At 38.7% G+C, this 21,517-nt stretch overlaps 1 protein-coding gene across 5 annotated transcripts in view; it reads left to right on the top strand.

Moving 5' to 3' along the window:
• The window catches only part of GRIA4 (glutamate ionotropic receptor AMPA type subunit 4), a 293,300-nt gene extending 272,032 nt beyond the window's left edge, over nucleotides 1-21,268 (top strand). Inside the window, exons 14-16 of one of the 5 annotated variants that reach the window (XM_054015559.1) lie at nucleotides 9,407-9,521; nucleotides 12,283-12,417; nucleotides 20,148-21,268. In XM_054015559.1, coding sequence (XP_053871534.1) covers nucleotides 9,407-9,521; nucleotides 12,283-12,417; nucleotides 20,148-20,312 — 415 coding nt within the window. In that variant the 3' untranslated portion in view covers nucleotides 20,313-21,268. Of the gene's footprint in view, nucleotides 1-1,926; nucleotides 2,042-9,406; nucleotides 9,522-12,282; nucleotides 12,531-20,147 lie in introns of those variants that run through there. The other 4 variants (XM_054015560.1, XM_054015561.1, XM_054015562.1 and 1 more) reach the window with 4 other exon arrangements.
• Nucleotides 21,269-21,517: the final 249 nt, after the last annotated feature.

Raw genomic sequence — 21,517 nt, 5'->3', positions numbered from 1 at the left:
CCCATAATTAGAGTGCTTATATAAAATTACATTTGTCAGACTGGCTGCTAAATTCCCCTCGAAGGCTTTATCCACAAAGAACAGTCTGTTATCACACCCAGTACAGCTTATATTTCTCCTTTTCAGTTTCAGGGGAAGGCAAGCAATTACATTATCTGCATTGACAATCTAATATAAATTTAACTACAATAAAAAGAGGAGCAGGTCACATCTGTTTAGAAATAATTTCCAAAATTTCATAGTTAACCAGCAAAGATCTGTCCGGTTTCCAAGAGGGGCTCATATGAAAAGTCATTTCCAGGCAATAAAGGACAAAGGAGATGTTCTAAAATGGGAATTTACCCAATAAATAGGAATGTATCTGACCCTGTGTGAGGTGGAAAACTCCATGAGTTTGCACTCACTGTGTTTCTAATCTGTTCCTTCAACTCTGGAGCACGGGTGCCCCTTTCCTACTGAGCAGAGGGTTCCACCATCAAACTCAGATGGGATCCCCCGAGATCCATGGAATCACAGTCATCTCTTTGGAGATCCTGTCCAGCTTCATTCCCTCCTGATATCTCCTATGACTCTTGGCAGCAGGAGTCCTATAGGAGCCCTGCTGCCAAAGAATCTCCCACTTGCTGCTTCTCCCAGACCTTCCTCGCAGGGTTCCACATCAGTGAGAGGGACAGCAGGTAAGTCAATGTCCCCACTGAAGTCCTTCAGAGTTAGTGATGGGAAGATGCCATGGACAGAGGAAGTCCCCTTCCAGTCCCTGTCCAGCCTCCACAGAGGGATTTCAACAGGGACAAGCAATGGGAGGGGGAAGTGGTGCTTCCTCAGCATCACCATTTGTACATGGGGATAATAACATTTACCTTCCTTCCATGAGTGTGGTCAGAATTTATTATTTAGGGATAGATTCCTGCTAATCTTTTCACAGGGGCACAGGGGAAGAGGAAGGTAGTATGAAGCATCTCGAACTCACCCCGCCCACATACACACACATCTTGTGCAGTCCATGTAAGGGCTGGCCAGAATTGCAGTCCCTGTGCTCAGGAGATCACGGATCCTGCCCCTGTGGACGTGAATGGTGCCCCAACATTAAATGGACTCATGGCTTCCTGCCCTCACCACATCAGCTGGTAGATCTGGTTGGATGTCTAGGGGGTAATATGCTGCACCCCTTAACGGGAGGTAGCACAGTTTGTGCTCCCCACACCCTAGGAAACCCAGCATATGGGTAAAGTATAAACATGTGACGCGTTATTTAAACTCTTATTAATAATATGCATGATTAAATATTGATTTAGCTGTCTAGCTTTAGGCCTTGTGACACACATCAATTCATTATTTAAAACCTCATTAACAAAGATATGAGGCAGTGCATCCTAAACAGCTGTTAAGCCTCCAAAAAGGTGGTGAATGCAGGATAAATGCCTTGATAGATTTAATAATCAACCAGTTTTTAAATAACTGTAGTCCTTAGTTTAAAATGGGAGATAGATTTAAAACCTTTATTTTATAGCACTAACGATAACACTGCCTATCTAAAAAAAAAATCTAGACCCATATTGACCTGTTTCTATAAGTGTTCATATTCAAAACAGACTCAAGCTAACCAGAAATATAAATCCAGTCTGACTTTTATCATTATTTTGCGAAGATGCTCACATAACTCTTTTGGTTTTGGTTCATAGAATTTATAGAATTTTACTTGCTAAAAGTTGGGTCATTTAAAAAAAAAGTCTGGTGTATTCTGGAAACACTTTTTTTGCCTCTGAAAGTAAGCAAAATTATTTATACTGTCAGGGGGGTTGTCAAATGGAAATGAGAGGTTTATTTAGTGTGTGGATCCAGCTTATAAAAGAGCTTAAGTCCTCATTCCTTCTAACATCTTAACAGCTGTGCAGTTTCTTACAAAATATGTTTTATCGTTTCAAGAAATGCTGTTAACCTCGCAGTTTTAAAACTGAATGAACAAGGCCTCTTGGACAAATTGAAAAACAAATGGTGGTACGACAAAGGAGAATGTGGCAGCGGGGGAGGTGACTCCAAGGTTAGCCTCAATGTCACCAAAGCGGGTAAACAGTATGTAAAGTAATTGGTGCATCTGCTGGGGCTTTACCTGCAACCAACCAAACTTCAGTATTGCTAGTCACTGAGCTCAAGATCCAGACAGATGTATGCGATTACTGTCAAAGCAAAAATATTTGCATTCGTTGCAAGTTTCTCAAGTGGAACTTGTTAACAAACCAGTTTAAGCTATGAATTCTATCATCAATGCTCAGAAACCTTCCTCTGTCAAGAATAGATGACATGCGCCCTACGCAAAAAGATACAAGACCACAGCCATCTCAAAGCTAGGTCTAGTGAACAAGCAGCAGGAGACCCAGAAGCAAACATGACTCCTCATTTTCTGGACTGCATTGCTCCAATGTGTTTTTCCCTCAATATTAGAGGAAGGTGGAGCAGCTCAGCTCTGCGCCCTCATAGCAGCGGCTCAGGATGTACAGGCTCAGGAATTTTCTATTTATACAAATTTCCATTTCCAGCCAAAGTATCCAATGCACTGATGCAATTTCCAGTTAAAATAGCACACAGTGGAATGTTGTGATACATTACCTGGAAGCTAAAATTCATGTGTATTCCTTAGGAAAAAGGTTAACTGGAAATTGCACCTCTCTCTTATCCTTCGCCATGTCAACAGTGCTGAATTTTAGGCTGTTACTCATGCCCTGGATAAAGTTAACCTACTTTTCCTTCATTTCATCTAAACTGAGACTTTCAAATCGCCAGTCATATAACTTGTTTTGCCTTCTCACATCAGCATCCATTAGGCAAACTAATGTGTGCTGAAATGGCATAGAGGGAAAATTAAGATACTAAAAGTAGCCCTCCATGTGCCAATCAAACACTCTTCAATATATATTTGTGTGCATGTGCGTGTATGGTATATAGAGAGAATACTACATGGGTAACTGTGAAGATACAAGGCTATCTATATTGTGGGGTTCTGGTGACACTGAGGGAACCCAAAATGTTTAATTAGCCTTCTTTACAGTTTCTTACATTGTATTTTTTCTCCTCCCCTTCCTCAACCCTCCTTTCCTGACACTCTGCCCTTGCCGCAGAGACCTCTCCTTGTGCTGCTCTGCACTCACACAGATCTGGTGTCCTAGTCCTCTGTGCTTTGCCTTCCATCCGGCTGCTCTAGCAAGTTTTTTTCCCCACAGCTCTGCTGGCCAGCGGTTACAGTTTTAAAAGTGGTCTTTAGTTTCTTCTCCAAAGTATGTGGACATGAAGTTCATTAGCACTTACTGCAACTGCAGATAACTTCTTGTAAGAAAGCCTATCTGATAAGCCATAAAATTCTGACTTTCCCCCTTTTTTTTTATTTTTTATAATACTCCATCCAAGTCACCACTGGGCTGAAGTTTCACTCATTGTGAAACTTCACTGTTGGGCTTTTTAAAAAATACTGTATAATATAATATTATAGAAATGTCATGGAGGTGATACTACACTTGTGAATGAACACTTTTTTTTCTATAATGTAGCTGAATCATCCCGAAAAATCTCAGGTAAAACTTCCTAGCTGTAAGAACAGTAGGACAATGGAACAGACTGCCTCAGGAGGTTGTGGAAGCTCCTTCACTGGGGGTTTTCAAAAGGAAGCTGGAGAGCCATCTATCTGGGATGGTTTAAACACAACAAATCCTGTATCTTGGTGGGGGTTAGACTAGATGAATTTTGTGATGCCTCTAACCCTATGATTCTATTATCAGTTTGAAATATAAAACACAAAACTATGCTTAATGTTTCAAATCAGTATAATGAGATGATTACCTTAGAACTCTATTTGCCTTAACATCTGTTATTAATAACCCTGGTAGATAGGGACCACATGCAATGAGGTAGAGGAGGGCAGCCGGCAGAGGGAAAAGCAGGATGTCCTAGGATATCACAGGGAAGTGACTGCATGAGCAGAGGCAGGAAAAAGCAGTAGTCGGGAAGGAGAAAGCTAGGAATGCAGCTACATGAAGTGAGGTACAGGACCTGCATACCAATGAGAACAGAAAGAGAGTAGGGACACATTGCACGGGGGAGTGTAAAAAATGTGACACAGGGAAAGTTGAGACTGCTACATCACAGTAGGAAGGATGGTGGATAAAGGGAGTATTATCAGGGATAAACAACATTGGGGGATGTAATATATAAATGCTGATAGCTGCAGCATCTGTTTTCTTAAAAAATACAGATGCCTGAATTCTTGACTGGTTGATATAAATGTTTTATTGACATTTATCATCTACAAAATTCCTTGTTTTGAAGTAAATCTACACATCCACTAATAATCTTATAGGGTCTGATCCACTGACTCTTTTTATTGATTTCATTGGGCCCTGGATAAAAGCTTTTATGTTCTTTTTTTTTTTTTTTTTTTTTTTTTTTGCTCTCATATGATCAAGTTAGCAGAACAGGTTGTTCTGCTGTGCTGCTAACTGCTACAAACAGTAGTTCAAGTTCATGAGTCAGGCCCTTAATCAGAGTCCCTTTTTCGATTTGTATAAAATTTTAAAAAATGATTGGATTGAGTCCAGTTCTAGATTACAGTATGCTAGTCTCCTTGATGAGATTAACAACCTCTCCCCCACCATGAAAGCAATACAGCACTCTAGGCGTACCTGGCCAAACTGAGCTGTGCCCTCTGATATACAGCCAACCAGCCAGCACACACAACCCTAAACCCAAAGCATTTCTTCATGGTCATGCCTAGAGACACGCTGTAATCAATTTAAGTTGCTCAGCAACTCTCAGAAGGCGTTTAGATCTTGTGAAACCAGGCCCTTGCAAACTCCTAGATCCAGTCTGTGCTCTTAAACTAACGATTAGTATATAGTATGGCTGTACTAGCCCTCACCATTTTTGTTTTAACCCCAGCTACAAAAGAAAAGGTCTCCAACAATTCAGAAATAGAGTTCATTAGTGTTTAGTGGTTACCAGTTCCCTTCAAGAACTCCATGTCACTAATTTATAGCTCATATTGACTATCAATAAGATTTAGTGCTAACATCATTTTTGAAAATAGTAATTAGGTGCTTTTGAAAATAATAACTCAAGTCTTAAACATATGCTGCCACAGGTGTATCTGATAACATTAAACTCTTTTAAACATAGTTTTTGCCATTTAATTTCCATTTCTTTCTACAAAAATAGAAAACATTGACCAATAACAATAAAACTGGCTCTCTAGTTCTGTTTTCCACCCACATGCTAATACAATGTTCCTCTTCTTTCATTTAGTGGAGGGGATTGGCCTTAGGACAAATTAAAGGCCTACTCACAAGTGGCTAAGGAAAGTGCTCCTACTGCATAGCAATTATCCCCCTCTTTGAAATTTTGCAGTGGTTTTAGAACTCCGTGCTGTAGTTCTTACTGCTGCATGTGCCCATTAGCACAGTGTTGTATGATATTAAATTAGGATCATTTTTCACAATTAAATTATTCAAGTTTTATGCCATTATAATTTCAATGATGTTACCAGCATAAAAGTCAGTGTCTTAGCCTTTTGAAAATAGTTCCTCCCATCAGTAAATGAGTGACGATGGAACAGGAGAAAATGACAGGAAAGCCAGGTGGGGAGGTGGAAGTTGGTAAAATAAAAAATAATGAATGTCCTTAATTGCATATTATTCTTCCTGGCCCCTATCCTCCGGTCAGTACTTAAACAGCACTGCCACTGATTCTAAATTGTCTCACTCTGACTGTTGGACTGGAGACTTGGATCTTCTTCACTATAAAATCCTAAAATTCTTATGATATATAGTATATGCAATGTGACTATTTAGATAGCATGGGACAAATTCTGCTGTGTTACTCCAGATTCACACTTCTGGAAATTAGAGCACAATTTGCTCCTAGTACTGCATGTGCAAGTGAAAGATTTATACCACCCCCAACATAAATAATGGGTCACATCTTCAGCTGATGTAAGTTGACTTCAATAGAGCTACACCAGCTTACACTAATAGAGAATCTGGACCAACTTTTTTAACTTGAGTTCCTAACCACGTTTTTAAAAAAAAATCATATTATCATTTGGCAATAAAATGTACAGTATACAGGACTGAACTTGGTGGAACATTTAATTCCAGACGACTTATCCATTTTATGTTTTTGTACCACCCTTATCTAATATGCCATAAATCATATTGACTTAGATTCTGCCACCCTTAAAATCAATGGAGCTACTTACTAAATATGTTTCTACTCAATGTGGGAAAGGTTGGTAGCATCTGAGTGTTTGACAGGTGTGGTTAGAAAAAGGTAGGGTTTGAAGGAGAGATTTTCAAACAAACAAAGGGTTGCAACATACTCAATTCCCACTGAAAGCCAATGGGATTTGGACACTTAACTCTTATTTGTGCCTAAAATGTTAAAAACAAAACCAAAAAAACATTATTCTTTATGAATTTTGGTGAAGAACTAAAATATATACTAACTGTAGTCTGGTTTTGATAGACATTTTGCAAGCCTCTAAAGTTCCATTTAATTTTGAATGTGTTTTTAAACTCAGTCTCTCAGATCACTTTTAAATCTTGAGCTTTTCTTCCTACCTTTAATATCTACCTATGATATCACATGTGGCTCATTTAAAGATGGACACAAATACAATTTTAAAAACATCAAACATTTTTAAGTTCCCAAAGTGTCTACAGTATTTAGTCATGTGCCTTAGGAAAGGCTTAAGCTCAAGATGGTGCTGTTTACATAAAAATTAAAGGGCCAAATTCTGTCTCATCCACACACACAAAACTCCCATTGAAGCCATGTGCAGTGGATGGAAGTGTGTAAGGGCAAGCTTGCCTTAGCAGCTGTAGACTACTGATAGGGCATGTGGCTGAATAGAAAGAGCAATGCTAGAGAACACTGAAACGTGACCTCTCACACAGAGCTCACTGACTGCACTGCTATGGAGGAAATGAAATTCTGCCTCTATCCTGCCCATTGCAACCGGCTACATAATACAGAAGGCTGGTTAACGTGCAAATGTAATTTTCCCGTTAGAAAGTAAATCATGAAATCAGTTGTTCTTCTCAATGAAAAGAAAACCTGAATGTTCCTGCCAAAGCACTGTGTATGCAGAAGATACCTATGGGAGCAGAAAGGATGATACAGATGGATCAAGAGTGGGTGGGAAAGAAGAAAGAAACTCAAAATGTGGCAGGCGTTAGGCAGCTTTATGTTCCTAGATTCTGAATGCTTGTGCTGAAATATCAAGCAAAAGAGTAGAGAAATTACTATTGACTCCCCCTACACACAGGTAGCCACTGTTCTTGACAGCTCATATACATAATTCATTAATATCTAGTTCCTAATTTTTATCTTATTTAAACTAGTTGAATCTGGAATAACTCCACTGACTTCCGTGAAGTTGTTCTGGATTTTCACGGTGACAACAGAACCTGGCTGTCCCTTCTATGTATATCCTGTGATGTGGCTGGGGATAGAAAGATTCAAATGGGGCACTGAGCCAAAACATTAGTGGTGTTGGACAATAGCTATCCAAGCCATATTACAATGTCAGTTATGTCACACCTGTAGCAGAAGCAAACAGAGATCATATTAAGAGGCAGCTTGCCAGCATCCCAAACTGCCACCCACTAATTTTAGTTTTCTCAGCCGTGATAATCTCTGACTCCACTTGCAACCTGCACAGCCTGCTGCCAGGAAACCTGACAATAAAATGTAAGTTTAAATACTGAACAAGATCAAACGATATATATTTTTTTTGTAGTAGTATTAGTGTGTTCTGTATGAACTTAGTGGGGTTGAATTTGAAAGCATACAAAGTATTGTATTTGCTTATAGAGATGATTACAGAGTATATGGAAATGTATTGAAGGTAGTCCATATGAATTAAAGGTCATGATCCATAGAGCTAACATTGGAAGCCTGAATTATTATTTATGTTAATATCTAAATATATTTCTTCATGAGAATTCTGAGAAATATAGTTAAATCAGTTACATAAACATAATTCGAGCATGACTAAAACCCTTTTTCTTTTATAGTAACGCTTTTAATAGTGTCATTCATTTCTGACATAGTTCACTAAACTAATTAATATTTCAGTTGTTTTACAGTTATTAAAATTTTAAATCATGCATTTATAAATTATCATTTTAAAAACACTATGGGTTGTAGTACGTTACATGAAGAGTTCCATCAGAGGAATCTGGTGATATCTTAAACACACAAGCTCAAGTTTTTTATTGTATATCGTTACCGGAACGTGTTGATGCTATCATTTTCTGATATCTAAGAGCAGCCCATCTATTCTATAGTGTTTCAGGTTTTCTGCCTCCCTCTCTGGTATACACTATATATTCATACACACCTGCACATAAATATGTATCTATATGCGGGTCAATGTTTTGAGAGGGAAGGTAAATTAAAATTCTCATAACCAATTATTATTTCAGTTGTTTTCAGGATGAACTGCCCCAGTGGCATGAAGGGTGAGCATTAGTACAAGACACTGGAGCTTTTTAAAGGAGTTTTGGTAACTTCAGTGTAACTCCACAGCAGCTCATGACGTTGATGCAATGGATTATGTTTTATATGAAGACTAAACTTGGTTGGATTGTCTTAATCAAATAAGTAGGAGAGCAGGTTCCAAGCAATAATTTATTATCTCACTGGAACCAACTCACTAAATAAGTGAGATTTAAATAAAACCCAGATTTTATTTTCCAGGACCAACAGGTCAGTCCAAATGATATTGGATATGGAAACATGTACTAAGGCTTGACAGTCATTTTCCTTTATTCTGAGGTTAACAACATTAGGACCTCATCCTGTAAGTTCTATGCATGCAGAACTACTGCTGCAGTCAATAGGTTTTCTGCATGAAGGATGTTTATAGGTTGTGCCAATTAATACTGTAAACAAACTTCATGAGAATTAAAATTTCACTTATCTGTATCACTGTGAAGGCAGTAAATGAAATAGCTATGGCCAAGTTGTATTCTATATGAGTGTGTGCATGTGTATACACACACAAACTAAAATAAATTGAAAGCCAGGAACACAAAAGTCTTCTATCCAATCTCATTGTACTGAAGACATTTTAAATCTCAGAAGAATATGTTGTTAATACTGATAAGCCAATAGTTTTGGGTTCACAGTAATTGCATACTAGTTATTTAAAAATCTTCCCCAGCAGTATGTGCCTGTTACCTAAAGCGATGGAGCAGGTCCCAGTCATATGTCTGTTTCTAAACCTGGGCCTACAGTACATGACATAGCACCCACTGTGGCCTCTGCTCCGTCACTTTGCAATGCGATTCTATGTAGTTTTACTTGAATAACATAAAATAACATATATAATGTTATTTATGTTATTTTCCACGTGAAGAACTCCTGTAAACCTTGCCGTTTTGAAACTCAGTGAGGCAGGCGTCTTAGACAAGCTGAAAAACAAATGGTGGTACGATAAAGGTGAATGTGGACCCAAGGACTCTGGAAGTAAGGTCAGTCGCTGCAGTTCGGGACCTACTGTTGTGTTCACAAAGCAGTAAAGGGAGTAATGAACAAAATGACATGGAAATAAAATAAATAGCTGTAAACACTCGTTAAAGGATCAGCTAAAAAAAATGCTTCCCCCACCCTCCCTCAAACAGTTATGTGCCCCACTTTAATTTAAAGAAGCACTATTACTCTTCCAGGTTTTCAAATGAGGTTGGTGTAAAAAAGAAAATCATTGTTTCTTTCCTTTTGAAATGTAAATCACGTCCCATCTTCCTATATTTTTAAGGGTAATTGAAGAGCTGCAAGGTGAGTTATTTTTCCTCTATGTGGGGAAAGCCTCTTTCCATTAACTGCTGTGCAATTTATCCCTTTCTCCATTTGTCCTTCTTATTTGGGAGATGTACTAGCTGAGTTGTTTGTTTATATTCTGTGAAGGTGAACACTCAGGCATTCAAAACAACAGCCTGGCCTGGTTGTATAGGAGAAGGGCTCCAAGAAACAGGGATGGAGCTAATGTGAATTCTGGGGTGAAAGGGCTTCAACTTTTAGTACTCTTCTTCCTATAACTCCCAGTATATCATCTCTGGGTTTCAAATCCCAAGCACCCCCTTACCTCACTGCAAGCCCCAAAATTAATCTTCCCTAAGAGTCTTAGGGAGTACATCCTCCCCTTCCACTTCTCCTGGGAAGAAGGATTTCAGAAGCATATTCTTCTGCCCACTTCAAAGCCCTCTCAGTTAATTCCCATCATGCATTCCCTTATTCTGGGAAAGGTGACCATATTTTCTGAAAGCGAAAATGGTACACGGCCCGGGGATGGCCCGAGGCCTCAACCCCACTGCCTACTTGCACATTGGGCCGGCCCAAGACCCCTGCTGTCAGTCCAAGTGAGGCTGGCCTGGCCTGAGCCGCTCTCACGAGCCCTCCCTCCAGCACAGGGCTGGCATTGCCAATTGCCCCTCCTCCCCCTGTACATTCTTCCATGCTCCACTAGGGGTCGTACCCCACTTTTTTGGAAAAACTGGGCATTTGTCTAATTTGCTTATGGTAACTGATGATCAGTTGGCAAGAGCAAATGGGACAAATGCCCAGTTTTGCCAAAAAAGTTGGGACAGCCAGGACAGGGCTTAAAAAAGGGACTGTCCTGGCCAGAACGGGATATATAGTCACCCTAACTCTGGGTATCTCAGAAGTTTTCTCCTAGCTCCTCTTTCTACCTCCCAACCTTTGCCCAGAGCCTAAACAGGAATATGAGAGGCATTGGCTGGTTGCTGCTTCGTAACACCAAGAGTGACCCCTAAAGGCCAGAGGGAAAAAATAAAGTGAAAATGAGTTTGCCCCCTTATTTTGTTCTACATGGCAAGTGAAATTTGAGGAAGGAGTTTAAACCCACCAAGAGCAATGCAGCCCCTACTAAGGCAGAAACGTCACTATCATTATCACTGTATGTGACAGCTTAGGAGGCTTTCACCTAGCACTTATTTTAGGCCACCATTTCCCCTCAATAAAATCTTCCTTCTTCTTGGCCACAAACATCATGACAACAACTTACCTGCCAGCAGAGAAGAATGGTACAAGCGTATGCCAGCAGCCAGCCACAACCTGCATTCATGTCTAGGTCTCCTGTGCATCAACAGCAGTGTTATCTTCTACTTGTTGAGGCATTAAGCCCACATCAAATAGTGCATCTTTAAATTAAACATTTCTACAAGTAGTGTTTAGTCTTCATCATGAATTAAACCTTCATGCAGTTACAAGAGGCTAACCACTTTAGCTTATAAGACAGAATTTTATAAATATCTTAATGCAAGCAATGTAGTATGTAAAAGTCCAATTCTGAATAAATCCTTGGTCTAGAGACTTGTGCTGAAAAATTATGCACATCATTTTCAAACCCTAAAATACCAGACTCATTAAGATTTTTGCCAGAACCAGACTGAAATGTGCAATAGATATTTGCTCTTTTAAACCCATTAAGGGGAACATATATAAAATAACACCTACTTAAGAATACTTCACTCAAAGGGATAAGTATTGTTTTCTACATTATTATAAATACTTAGAACTAACTTCTAGTCATAAATTAATTTATCATTAAATAATTCTATTAATAGAATTTTGTATGTAACAAATCCATTACCATGGTACCAAAAAGATATAAAATAAAGTAAAAATAAATAAACAGCAGTGACTAAGGTAGTATGGGATATATTTTATGTTAATGAAATGTGGTTTTGCTTTAATTAAGAAAGACAGCTTAAGTGTCACATACTTTAAGTATTTATTTAATTAGCTGAAAGCCAGGCTGGCTGAGTCTTTATAGCGATGCATATCAAAAGTGAACACTATGTGTTAATAAAATTATGCAGAGTCCCATTTGACGTAAATGGATTTTTGGATTAGAAAGCTTTTAAATGATCATCAAATAAATCTAGTTTCATATTGCTATTAAAATTTTCATTAAATAGAGGTAGATAGATCATTGTTTAAAGTTATAAGTAATGGCAGTAGCATTTCACAGCTGTTAGCGAGTGACTGATTACATCCTAAAGTAATGATTTCCATGTTTGCCAGGAAGAAATGGCACTTAATATATATTTTATAAATTCAGATAGGCCGATTTTTTTGTGAAGAACTGTGTAAATGACTGTCAGTTAATTTCAGTTAAACCTCTTTTATGTATGTTTTCAGTGTATAATGTGTAGCTTTTGAGCTCCCAGTGTCTGACGTCAGTGGTTAATTCTACCGATTCTGTTTCCTCAGGACAAGACGAGTGCCTTGAGTCTCAGCAACGTTGCTGGAGTCTTCTACATTCTGGTTGGAGGCTTGGGCTTGGCCATGCTGGTGGCTTTGATAGAATTCTGTTACAAGTCCAGGGCAGAGGCGAAGCGAATGAAGGTGGCAAAGAGTGCACAGACTTTTAATCCAACTTCCTCGCAGAATACCCAGAATTTAGCAACATATAGAGAAGGTTACAACGTATATGGAACCGAAAGTGTTAAAATTTAGGGGTAGGACTTAGGGCCTACTACAGTGAGTGGGTGATGCATCTTGTAATGCAGTGTCGTGACCTGTCTGTCCAGTGGTGGTAATGCTTGCTTCTCAACAGAGCTTTATATTTTGGAAAACTTCAGTGCAAAGTGGTTCCGTTTTTTTGGCTGCAGATGTACAGTATACTACTCTATGTTGCTAATAGACATCTGCATTGCAAATGCTTTTTTAATATGTAAAGAATATCTTCTCTTTTTAAAAAAAAAACAGTTTGGTCTTACTTGTATCAGTTGGGACATTACAGCTATTTGACATTTTAGATACTAAAGCAAAAATAGAGTCTTTCTGTAGAGGGAGCTGCAGCTTGTTTGGGTTACTTCGCTGGCCTATTTTTCTGAGGGCTTTTATTATTATTGATTTACTATTTATTAGCCCTGTTTGTAGATTTTTATAGGGATTATAATCAAGATTGGGTTAGGTAGAACCTCAGTAAGCCATAGTCAAAGCTTTAGGGAGAGCAAGCACTGTGATATGATTCTAAATGTGATTCATCTTTTTTCCCTACCCTCCACCCCTCTCCCTTGATGAATGGAATTGGATGCTATTTTAGCATAGCATTTGTTTAGTAAGTCCTGCCTTGGGTCAAGCCTTGTCCCATTGCAATAACTATAAATAATGCCAATATTGCTAATGGAGTTTAGAGATTCACATCAGTTTTCAGCAGACTAAGACTGACTACCCCTTTATCCTGCTGAGGAGCAATAGCTTTTAGATGTAAATGTAGTGATTTCAGTGACTGAAATGTTAATGGTGTTTAGCCTATTATGATATAGCACGACAACGTAGGTGTGCGTGGGTGGTTTACTAATATAGTGAAAGAGCTGGTCACTGCAGTGTGAACCTGGCTATCTAACTACTCCTGAGATCAGCACTAAATCCTTTTTAAATGGCATATAATAACAAATGGAACTTGTATATTATTAATATTAATATTATTATTATTATTATATGGTGTCCAAGGTATACTAGATGCTTTATAAATTAAGATGCAGGTAGGATTGCTGCCTCCTAGTTGTTGCAGTCTAGAACTCTCAGTCCCATTCCATTAGCAAACCAGATTATTCCAATTTTGACAAAATGTTCTAAACTAGATTCTTCTGGAATCATAGAACTATGATGAGAATGAAACTTAAGTAAAGGGGTGTGAGAAGTAGATTTGGAATTTAAATTTTATTTTGCCACCTAGAAAGATTTAAAAGGAAAGAATTGTAGATAAAATTATTATTATTTGTATTTATTATTTATATAGCGCTGGAGCGCACGGCGCTGTACAATAGGTGAAGTGTGCCAAACAAATAACAGTTCCCTGTCCCGAGGAGCTTACAGTCTAAAGGCACAGCCGGTACAATACAGAACAATACAATACAGAACAAACACAGAATGAACACAGAATGGTGTATGGTCATTATAGCTGGAACGCTTCAAGGAATAGGTGGGTTCTCAGGGGTGTTTTCAAGAAGGTGAGGGAGGGGGCTTGGCATACATTGATTGGGAAACTTTTCCAAGCATAATATTTGTTTGTAGATTTCTTAGTGTTCCCATTTATTATTCTATATACACGCAGACATTTCCTTGCTATATTTTAATCATAACAGGGGCCTAGTTTCCCAATGATACAAAAGTGATTTATGCACCTAACTCTCATTAGTGAGAATGTGAGTCATGCACATTAATCCATAAACACAGAAAGGAGATCAATCCTTTAATACAAATCCAAATGTTGATAACAATCTAGCCTAGATTTGACTGTCCAGGTTACTTCAATGTGGCAAAACCACTGTGCCCAACATTAACAGCTGCTGTTAGATCAGAAGGCTAAGTAGTAGATGTCAAGGTGACCCCAACTGTTTAGGGTAATGTTCATTAACCCTGTGACACCAGGAGTTAGGATTTCCAGATGCCAACATCAAACACTGTACAAGGCTCAATGCCAACTCCCAGAACTAAAGGTTTTAAAAAAAATCATGTTGTGAATGTAATTAGACAAAATGCAGATGAAAAGCTTTTTACCCCTGCATTCCCAAGTGGTTTGCCCAACACTGAGCATGTTCTCAAGCTATGGCAGGGAACAAGGGTGTGCATGTCAAATAGGTAAGCAATGTATAATAATAATGATAATTAATAATAATAACAATGAATAATTAATATAATAATACATGCAATTGTTAGTTCATTTTAAAATGGGAATAATGAAAATTCATTTCAGGGACTTATAGGTGAAGTTACACACCATTAACTGTATTGTTGTTACTTAACACAACAGTACACCATGCAGGAGTAATCACACCGGTACCATATTCCTAATCAAACTCACAAAGCAGGATGCACCCAAAATGTATTCTTAAAAAATCCCAGCTCCCACCCAAATACTGACCTTGCCCAAAGTCACTTAGCATGTGCAATATGGCAGGATAATGCAGTAGGCGGTATGACTACTCCAGTGGTAGAATTTATTTAAATCCTTGTTTTCCATTTTTTTCCCCCTAAACAAACAAAACCAGAATTAGAATTCACCACATTTTTTTTAAAGAAATTTCTTCTTAGTCGAAAATGTTCTTTTTTCAAAGTATTTAGATTTCTTAGAATTTTTTTGCAACATTTTTATCAATTTTTAATTGAAATTGTTATTGAAACAATAGCATTTATTTTCTCATTTACTGAAAACTTGGGTTTACATAAATTAATTTTGCTAACCTTTTTGATAATGATTTCAATAATATTTAGCTACTTAAAACTATGTTAAATCCCAAAAAATGAAAAACTTTTTGAACCCTATGAAAAACACCCTCATAGTTTCAATATTTTTCAACTAGCTTATTCTGCTCGGGATATTTAATATAATACTTGCCTAAGAATTTTTGTCAAGTTCGTATGTATTTTAAACATTTCTCAAACAGAATACGTTTATACCTAGAAGACCATTGAGGCTAGTTGAGATCACTGAACTCTTTGGTAAAATATTATTATTCCATCCCCCAATTACACATTCCTAATGAGAATATCTGTTAAGTGTTAGCAGCCTACAGCCTATGACTATGATTACATACATTTCAGATTCTCTCCCGGAGAGAGCAGTCATACATGTGTTCACTATTCATTTCAGAACCTCATCTGTGCTCATTTAACCAAAAGTAAGTAGATCACTTTAGGACGATGGTCTGCCAATATATTAAAAAACAAACCCTCCATGGAAGTTATATGAGGTAAATGCCTGCATGAAAACCCAGGACGTTTCCGTTTTTAAGCCAATATAAAATATCTAATTGTGACTGTTCTAAAATATATTAATTAAAAAGGGGAAAGATCTTACACCACCTTAGCTGTGAGCCAGAGAGTCTGAATATGTAGGGCTAGATTGTGTCTCTGGATTACAGCCATTAGTAAGAGGCGACATGTTGCTGTGCCATTGCAGGGGCAGCACAAGGAGGGAACTGTGGTTTAGGGACACACAATTAAAAAAAAAAAAAAAAACTGTGAATGTCCTGAAGATCTGGATCCTGGTTTAAGTGCCTCTCTCTATCTCTCCCCAACCCCATACTTTTGGTTAATCTAATCAATTATTATACAAGTGGCCAAATGCTACAGCGGGCATAGGCAACTTTTAGCAGCATCTTTATTGCATTGATTTTGCACTTTCCATTTTCAGTTTCATGTCCAAATTAGAAAATGGGGTGCACAGTTTGCCTTTAATATTTTTGGAAAGGAAATGACCATATTGCCCAGATACTACTAATAGTCAGGGTTGTGTAAGAATCTGAATGGAATAAAATATCCACCCGATATTAAAGGTCCAATGCTCCAAGATGCTGAATGTTGTCGACTTCCATTTAAGTCAATGGGAGTAGGGCACTCAGCATCTCACAGGAGACACAACACCTTGTAGGATCAACACCTTAAAGAGAGACTTTCAGACACACAGTCTCAGGATTTAACTGCAGTCTTCTTATTTACTGTTCATGTTTTTTATATTTTTTTCTTACTACTTTTGCTACAATAATTACCAGGGCTTCTTCCCTCCCAGCCCAACTTCTCCTCCTAATTGATTCTGCAGTCAAGCCATGATGTTGAATTTGTGACAACACAATCAAGAGATGATTAGCCCTTCACTGTACCTGTGTTTTTAATTATGATATGATTCAGAAGCTGCACTAGTTTCCTTGCTCAATGGTCTCCTCGTGGTGATGAACAAATGTCTTGTACCATACTGATTTCATTAGCTATTTCAGCTGTTTCCCATTAGGAGTTGTTGGTCCATCTTTGGTCTCTAGTGGGAAAGGACACTTTTTTTCAGAAGCTTTGTTCTTCCATTCCAATCTCGGAAATTGATCATCATCCCCAAGGGCCTAGGAATCCACTAGGTTCTATTTTGTTACCCTTCCTGTTCAAAGTGTATGTGAGGGGCTAGAAAAAACAGTGAGATGGTTTGGGCCACAAAATCATTGGTACATGTAAAATATGAAGGTGGTCCTTATGTCTTTTTTTCTTTATCCCTGGATTGGTAAGTCTCTGTGCTTCTCTATTGCATGACCATGGTAGGGTCATGGATTGGAAAACTGGCTGAAGTTCAATCCAAACAAGGTGGAGGTGGTTCTGGTGGATAGGGAGATGTTTCTGGAAAACTTGTCAAGAATTATGCCAGCTCGCTCTTTTGAGAAATATGTACTCTGTTTGTCAAAGAGATTTGAAATCTAGGGCTTATTTTGGACATTACCAGCTCCAAAAATTCCAGATATCATCAGTGGAAAGTGATGAAGAAAAAAAAGTGTTGTTTTTTCTTGCAATTGACTTAGAGAATGTTTTATTTTAGACTGGACCTCCCCATTTTTCCATGTCTTTGTCATTTCCAGAATGAACTACTGTAATGTACTCTACTTGGGGCTACCTTAAAGGACCACCTAGAAGCTTCCACTAGTGCAGAATATACAGCCCATTAATTTAGCACTATGAGCTAAATTATACCACCTTACATTATACTCGTGCTCTGCAAGCTGCAAGCTTCCTATTTGCTTCTTGGTGCAATTCTAGTTGTTGATACTCCATAAAGCTAGGCATGAGCTGGGATCCCATGTACCTAAGAGACCATTTCTCTCTGTATATACTACAGCTGTCATAGACCAAGCTATCTTGTTAACTATCCCTGGATCTGAATGCTGTGGGACTGGAGCCACTATTCTTTCAGAGGCTGGACACTGTAACTGACTGTCCTAAAAATGGCTTCACCACAGCCCAGCTTTTTGGTCTTTAGGGAATGGTATAATGCTCTTCCGTTTGCTGAGGTCCGTTCCTGAGTTAGGTGGACTACAAGGGTGTTACATTATCTAGGTTTGTTAGGGTAATTGATTGGGGATGGTGCTTTTACTTCTGTGCTCTTTATGGTGGCACTGTAGTAGTTGTACAATTGGAGATTGTCCTTGGACAATCTCTCTCTTTCTCCCTGTCCCTCTCATGTACATATATATATATATAATAACTTAACAAACATAGGCTTAGAACTTCACTGCTGGCTCAGGCAGAAGGAGAAGCTGGGTTAGGTGGGACAAAGCTCATATCAGCAATAATAGCAAATAAAATGCAGAAAAATACCACAGTTCATTTCCTTTGTGTAAAAATCATTTTTAGCCATTTTTCCAATGTGAGTATCCCCCTTCTGTTCCTCTAATTTTCCAGTATGTCTCGGATTTTATCTTTGCCCCACACTTCATGGGTCACTTGTCTGTGTTATAGATAGAGCTGGTCAAAAATTAGAATTTCCATCTCATGGAAAATTCCAATATTTCAGAACTACTTTAGAACTGTTGTAGTTTGGGTGCCTCCTGCCCAGGGCCAGCCTGAGGGATGGCCCACCCGGGCGACTGCCCAGGAGTGCCGTGCAGCAGCACAGAGGTGTACACTGCCAGTGTAGTGTCAGGAACTGCTCCCGGCTGGCAGGCGAGCACTGGTGGGGGAGTGCCCAGATTTCTCCCTGCTTCCTCCCAGTGGAGGAACATGGGTGCGGGGGAGGGGAAGCAGTGACGCACAGATACTGCTCCCAACCCAATGTTCCTCCACACGCCCCTAGGAGGCTGTGAGGGGAGGAGCAAGGAGCAACACCAAGCACTCTGTGCATCCATGTTACTTTCCCTACCTGTGCTGTGCTGTGAGGTGAGTTTCAGAAGCTGCTGCTCTCCTGCCTGCCCCTTACACAGCCCAGGTGCAGAAAGTGACCTGGATGCAGGGAGCCCTAATGCCACTCCTTGCTCCCCCCCCTTATGACCCACTGAGGGATGCGTGGAGAAACTGCGGTTCAAGGGGGGAGCGAGCAGCAATGCCAGCTGCTCCGTGCATCCAGGTCAGTTTCCCTTTATGTGAGCGCAGGAGGGGGGTACAGGGATTAGGAGTGAAGGGGCATAGTGCAGGGGTCAGGGCGAATGGTGGGGTGGGGAGCCTGGGGAGCCCATGGGGGCCAGGGGCAATGGGGGGACAAAATACAAGTTCACCCAGGGTGCCATTTTCCCTAAGGCTCCTGCCTTCATTCTCCTCTCTGGGTTGACTACATTTGCCATTATGCATCAAGGTCATGGGAATCTCACAGTGCACCAGGCTGGTTCAACTGAAGGGGAGACCCTAGTATATCATGGGAAGTGTAATTCAGCCAGGGATCCTAACCAATAGAGGAGAAACGGGGGCATGAGGCATCCAAACTACAATTCCCATGAGGCACCCAGGCAGCTCAGCTGGGAACAAATTAATGTCATACTGACCTGAAACAAAATATTTGATTAATTTCAACAAACCAAAATGTTTCAGTTTGGGTCAACCTGATCCCAAACACAATATTTTGTTCTGACTTTCCCGGAGGAAATTTTTTAAAAATGTTGGCAAAATTGAAATTTTCCGGTGGAAAATGTTGCTTTTCTGGAAACTGCAATTTCAGTCAGAAAAAGTCAATGGAAAATTTCTGATCAGCTCTGCTTATAGCCAAGTGTTTAGGAAATGAGATTTATGGAAAGCTCTCTGTGATTTGAAAATAGTAAAAAAAAAATTTTTTACAAATACAAGCCATACATTTCTTTAGGTTTGAACAGTGGATTAAATTTTCAAAATGAGAGTTTCCAGATTTATAAAGTAATTTATGAGAAATTTTTATTATTTATAATTTTAGTTGTTTATTGCTAATCAGAGTTTAGAGTCTAATCCTGCAAACCCTTTGCACATAAGTAATTTTATTCATGTGAATAAGTGCTTGCCAGGCCCCGGCTATAAAGAGTATTATTTCTCGGATTGCTGCAGAATATCAGTGTAGTGTGAAGCACTTTAGATTAAGGTATCCCCTATATTAATCAGTTGAGCAAATGGGGATTTTATACTTTGCCTATAGAATTTGTCTTTCACAAAATTTTAACAGCAGAATCTTTTGTCTGATTTATTTTCTTTCCCCAGTGTAGTTAAATGCACTTTATATATATATATATAAAAAAACATGAAAAAAAATGCAGATGTCTAAAACTTGATATTTTGGTGTTTGTTGTGTCCTGGCTTATTGAGGAACAGAAATATTGTAACACTTTCTTCTCTTTTCCTTTTTTCCTGGATCCTAGCTGACCTTTTCTGAAGCCATAAGAAACAAAGCCAGATTATCCATCACAGGGAGTGTAGGAGAAAACGGCCGTGTATTAACTCCCGACTGCCCGAAGGCCGTGCACGCTGGAACTGCAATTAGACAAAGTTCAGGATTGGCTGTAATTGCATCGGACCTACCATAAAAACCAAAAAAATAATTGAGTGCCTTAATTAAACTGTGTTGGTGACTGATGGGCACACAGCACAGACTATAACGACATGGGAGTGTCATTGATGAACTAATAATTGGGCTGAGAATTGGAAAGTACGTCCAAATGCGCCAGATATCATCAGCAACAAAGTGTGCATGAGCTCAGCTCGGAAACCCAAACTCAGATTTTATATCAGGAAAATTCATAATTTAGTTTTGTTGGGGGGAGGTGGGCTGGGATGGGTATATTAACAGCAACAAATTTCACTTGAGTGGACTTAAAACTAATAAGACTTGCCAATTAGCGCATCAAACTGTGAAGAACATGCTCAGAAAGGACAACATTTTGGTCTTTATCTTGACAAAGTGGGGAAAATAGCTATAGAAGTCAATGAACATGCTAACCTGTGTCTCCAGAACATCAATATATACAATGGAAGAATATCCAGCTGTGGAAACGAATCACTAAACTGTGATAAGAAAATAATAAATATGTAAATCCTGTGAAAAAATAAAGAAATTATTTACATTTTCTTTGAAAAAAGAGGAATATTGAAACATGCTTGCTTTTTAACTGATGTAAATTCGGTAGAGGACAACACAATTCTTTTTTCTAACCATCTTAGGGAACAATTCATTGCAATAATTGATATAAAATGCCATCACTGTAACAAAATTCAGAGACTTTTTTTTACAAAAGTTGTTGGTCATCCTCTTGTTCGCTGTTACCTTCATTCTGTTACATCATTCAGTGTTTCACAGATTTGCATCTGTCTAACTAAGAAAAACAAAAAAATGTTTAGAGTACATCATCAGTCTGCAGTGTAGAATCAAAAGAGACTACGGGTCACTCATGTTACAAATATTATTTATAATCTTGTTCTGTGTAAAAAAACTGTGGTTTTTGTACCCACCAAAAAGAATAAAACAACAAACGTTCTTATATTATTGACAGAGCTTGAGTTGTTTTCTGATCGTTAGGATTGCCATCTGAAACAGCATAAAGAATGACTACATTGTGATTGATTTCTGCTGTGAAATTCAGGACCATATGAGATACAATCTAGGTTCTTATTACTTGCATATTTGTGAAGGGCTTTGAGATCCTTGGATCCTTGGCACCATAAAAGTGCCAAAATATTATTATTATTATTATTGTTGTTGTTATTACTGCTCATTAGAGCTTTCATTTCTGGT

Source organism: Malaclemys terrapin, chromosome 1, assembly GCF_027887155.1.
Source record: "Malaclemys terrapin pileata isolate rMalTer1 chromosome 1, rMalTer1.hap1, whole genome shotgun sequence".
In the NCBI taxonomy this organism is placed as follows: domain Eukaryota; kingdom Metazoa; phylum Chordata; order Testudines; family Emydidae; genus Malaclemys; species Malaclemys terrapin.
The sequence above is the reverse complement of the archived record's forward strand: the minus strand, read 5'-3'. Positions and strand labels throughout refer to the sequence as shown.